Here is a 3,367-nt window from a genome sequence, read left to right on the forward strand (position 1 = left end):
TCCCAGACATTGCAGATGCTCCGTCAAAACAAACTGCTATCACTGACTTCCATTCAATATTTAAATTAGAGATTTGGTTTGATAAACTATTGAAGATAGCTTCAGAAGTAACTGAAAGTAGACGTTGGAGACCAATGAAATGTTCTACTGGTTGACACTTTTCTTCATCAAAGTATCGTATTATCACTGACATAAGGTTAGGTTATTATTATTATAGCACCTCCTTATAAACTACATTGGTTGTTCTTCTGTTTGGGGCAAGAATGACTAAGCTTGTAGGGGAACTAACTTTGGAGCATGCCACATAAAATTGCCCATGTGTAAAGCAGTCATCACTCAAGTCAATCCCTGCTATTTTCAACGACTGCCCTTGCGACTTATTTATAGTCATTGCAAAAGATACCTTGATAGGAAACTGCAGTCTTTTAAATTCGAATGGATAGTTTGATGATAAAAGTGTTATACATGGTATAAACGTTGATTCTCCTTGAGCACAACCTGTAATTATTGTTGCCTCAATTACATTGTTTTGGAGTGCTTTCACGCACAGTCGAGTACCATTGCAGAGTTTGGGTGGGTGGAGTTTTCTCAACAGCATAATTGGAGCTCCTACTTTAAGGACTAACTCATGTGCTGGAAAGCCAGGGGGATTAAGTGCGTTGAGGAACTCCACAGGATAGTGAACTGCGTCATCTGTCTTCAGTACCATGTTTATAGACTTATACTCCATTTCTGTTCCCTTAAATAATTTAAGAAGAATTTAAGTTCTTGTAGTGTTGTCACTACTAAACCTAAATTCTTAGTGATAACCAACTTCCCAGCTAACTCGGGAAAATCTCCATTTCCTATTTTGAGTAGAAGTTCAGAGAATTTTCCAGCTGTGACATCACCTCCCAGGTGGACCCTCATATTCTTTTTGAGAGAAAGTTGTTCTATTAACGGCCATAAATAAGAAGCTTTTATGCAAGCCTTAACTTCATCTGCTCGACTTCCTCTTGGTATAACTGGTAGAGTTTGCCTAAAGTCTCCAGTTAAAAGAACAGTTGCTCCTCCCATCACTTCATTTTTATTTCTTGTATCTTTAAGAGATCTATCAAGTGCCTCAAAACATCTTTTATGCGCCATAGTGCTTTCATCCCAAACAATAAACTTACAATCGCGAAGCACTTTGGCTATATTACTTTGTTTTGGTATATTACACATTGGCGTTTCTATGTTAATGAGATCGATAGGAAGTTTGAGTGGAAGCTGAGTGGGCCGTCCTCTCCCCTCCAAAAGCGTAGCAGCAATGCCAGAAGATGCAACAGCCAAAGCAATACTACGATTGCTCCTTACTTTTGTCAAAAGCAAGTTTATAAGAAAAGTTTTTCCTGTTCCTGCAGGAGCACTTAAGAAAAAATTTTTTCCAGTATCATATTTAATGCTGTGCATTATCCGACTATAGACGTTGTATTGCTCGTTCGTCAGTAAGGCCTCGTTGCTCACTACTACCTTTGTTAAGGTATTCAGGTCGTAGTTTATCTCTCTCTGATAGACTATGTTTTTAAAGTTATTTTCTGTCCTTGTTGGTTGAGGTAGCCCATAATTTGATATACTCTGACCTCCTACAGCAAGCACTGCATTATCAATTTGTATCAAACATTTGTTGTGAGCCTCATCTTCTTGGTCAGCATCCATTTGTCGGATAATATCCTCTGAAAGATTGTTTTTATGTGTATCCCAAAGAGTTAAGGGATCCGATAGTTGATAAAATACTAACATTACTGTAAATAGTTCGCGCAGATTGGAAGGAGAATCACTCAAAAAAGCTTCATTTAACGTATTGTTCCAGTGATTATCATCTTCAAGCAAACCTAACACATTACAGGCAGATTGGAATGTATTATGGAGGATACCATTAACAGTTTTTAGGTCTGAAAAAGATGTTGGTCCTCTAATTTCATGAAGAAGCATACGAAGATAGTAGCATTCAGTATTGTGTGGATGGATAGTATACACTCTTCCTAATGCATCGTCCTTCTTTACGGTTGGCCAGCCATCTACATTCCTTCCCTGCTTCCTTCTTTGAAACTTATTATTCTTAAATACAAAGTAAGAAGGCACTTCCGATTAAAGGAGGGTTTTTGCGAAAACGTCAGTTTTGCATAACTCAAAAAATGCTAAAAGCGTAGTCTTAGTAGGATTATTGAGCTTCTCTGCCAAGTTATTAGGGGTGAAGTATACTCGCTGACCATTCTCAAGGTGGACGGCTAGATGAAAAACCGTAGGATATCGTTCATGAATGGACAATGATAATATTCTCCATACTGGTTCGGCACTGCTGATATACCTACCACTTTCGTACATTGTAATCTCATCCTTCTAGTTTTCTATCGTAAACGCTGCTTAATCACTGCCCTTGTTTACATACTTACAGATGTACTTAATACACTTAACAGAATGACACATCTCTACATTGATGTGACAATTGAAAGTACGTAATAAGACTGGGTTGTAAGGCACAACCCAATGGTTGTCTAAATCAAGTCCTTTAATTCTTACAGTAAAGCCACCGTTATTTGTAGACCTCCTCTTGTACTCTGGGTATCCATCGTCTCCTGTCTGTGTTTCTCGGCAAAGTTTTCTAGGGTATCTTTTACTGCATGTATTTTCTTTCATGCAAGGAGCATTAGGATTTAAGCTGCCGCAGGGACCATGAATCATGTTACTTTTGACGATGTCATATAAAAGAGGATCTTGCTCGGGGTCTGGTATTTCGGCACTGATGACATTATCAATTATGTTTGATGAAATTCGATTCTGTAGCTACAGTAAGATGTGAACGTGAGGCAATCCTCGCTTTTGCCACTCCACAGAATACATATAGCACCGTACGTCAACAAATAATTTTCCTTTAGTCAAAAGTGCCATTAATTTCTTTACTTTAATATGAAATACTCTCGCTATAATGCCATGACGATCGTGCGGCTTTTGTCCAGAAAACAGTGCATCTGTGATGTCTTTCCAAGTAGGGTTACATGTAAATGTGATGAATAGATCAGGGCGACCATGTACTCGAACATATGTCATGGCATCTTGAGTTCGTTCATGCATATACCTAGGTCCACCCCTTAAATGATGAAGGAAGTACTACCATTTGACCTAGATCAGTTGCATTAACATCATTCCTCCCCACAGCATCTTTGAGATGAATATAGTTCTCGGCTCTTAGCTGTTTCTGATGATTCCTAATAAAATTCAACCTTTCAGTTTCAATTTTTGCGTATATATCGACCAAAAATTGACTGAAGAGGGAGCGGAAGTATACAATATGGTTAACTTCATCTTGCCTAATCATAATTCGGTCAGCATAAAAGGATGCCGCAGA

The 3,367-nt window shown here is 38.4% G+C and overlaps 2 protein-coding genes across 2 annotated transcripts; both read right to left on the reverse strand.

Annotated features, from left to right (window-relative positions):
* Positions 1-211: 211 nt before the first annotated feature.
* LOC126553410 (uncharacterized) lies at positions 212-709 on the reverse strand. The gene has a single exon (XM_050208578.1). It carries the CDS (start codon positions 707-709, stop codon positions 212-214), a length of 498 nt encoding a protein of 165 aa, XP_050064535.1.
* Positions 710-2,385: 1,676 nt separating this feature from the next.
* On the reverse strand, positions 2,386-3,069 carry LOC126553411 (uncharacterized). The gene is made up of 2 exons (XM_050208579.1): positions 2,870-3,069; positions 2,386-2,761 (listed from the first exon to the last, which is right to left on the reverse strand). Exons 1-2 carry the CDS (start codon positions 3,067-3,069, stop codon positions 2,386-2,388), a joined length of 576 nt encoding a protein of 191 aa, XP_050064536.1.
* Between the last annotated feature and the right edge of the window lie 298 nt (positions 3,070-3,367).

This window comes from Aphis gossypii, unplaced genomic scaffold (genome assembly GCF_020184175.1).
Source record: "Aphis gossypii isolate Hap1 unplaced genomic scaffold, ASM2018417v2 Contig00227_ERROPOS86436+, whole genome shotgun sequence".
Lineage (NCBI taxonomy): Eukaryota > Metazoa > Arthropoda > Insecta > Hemiptera > Aphididae > Aphis > Aphis gossypii.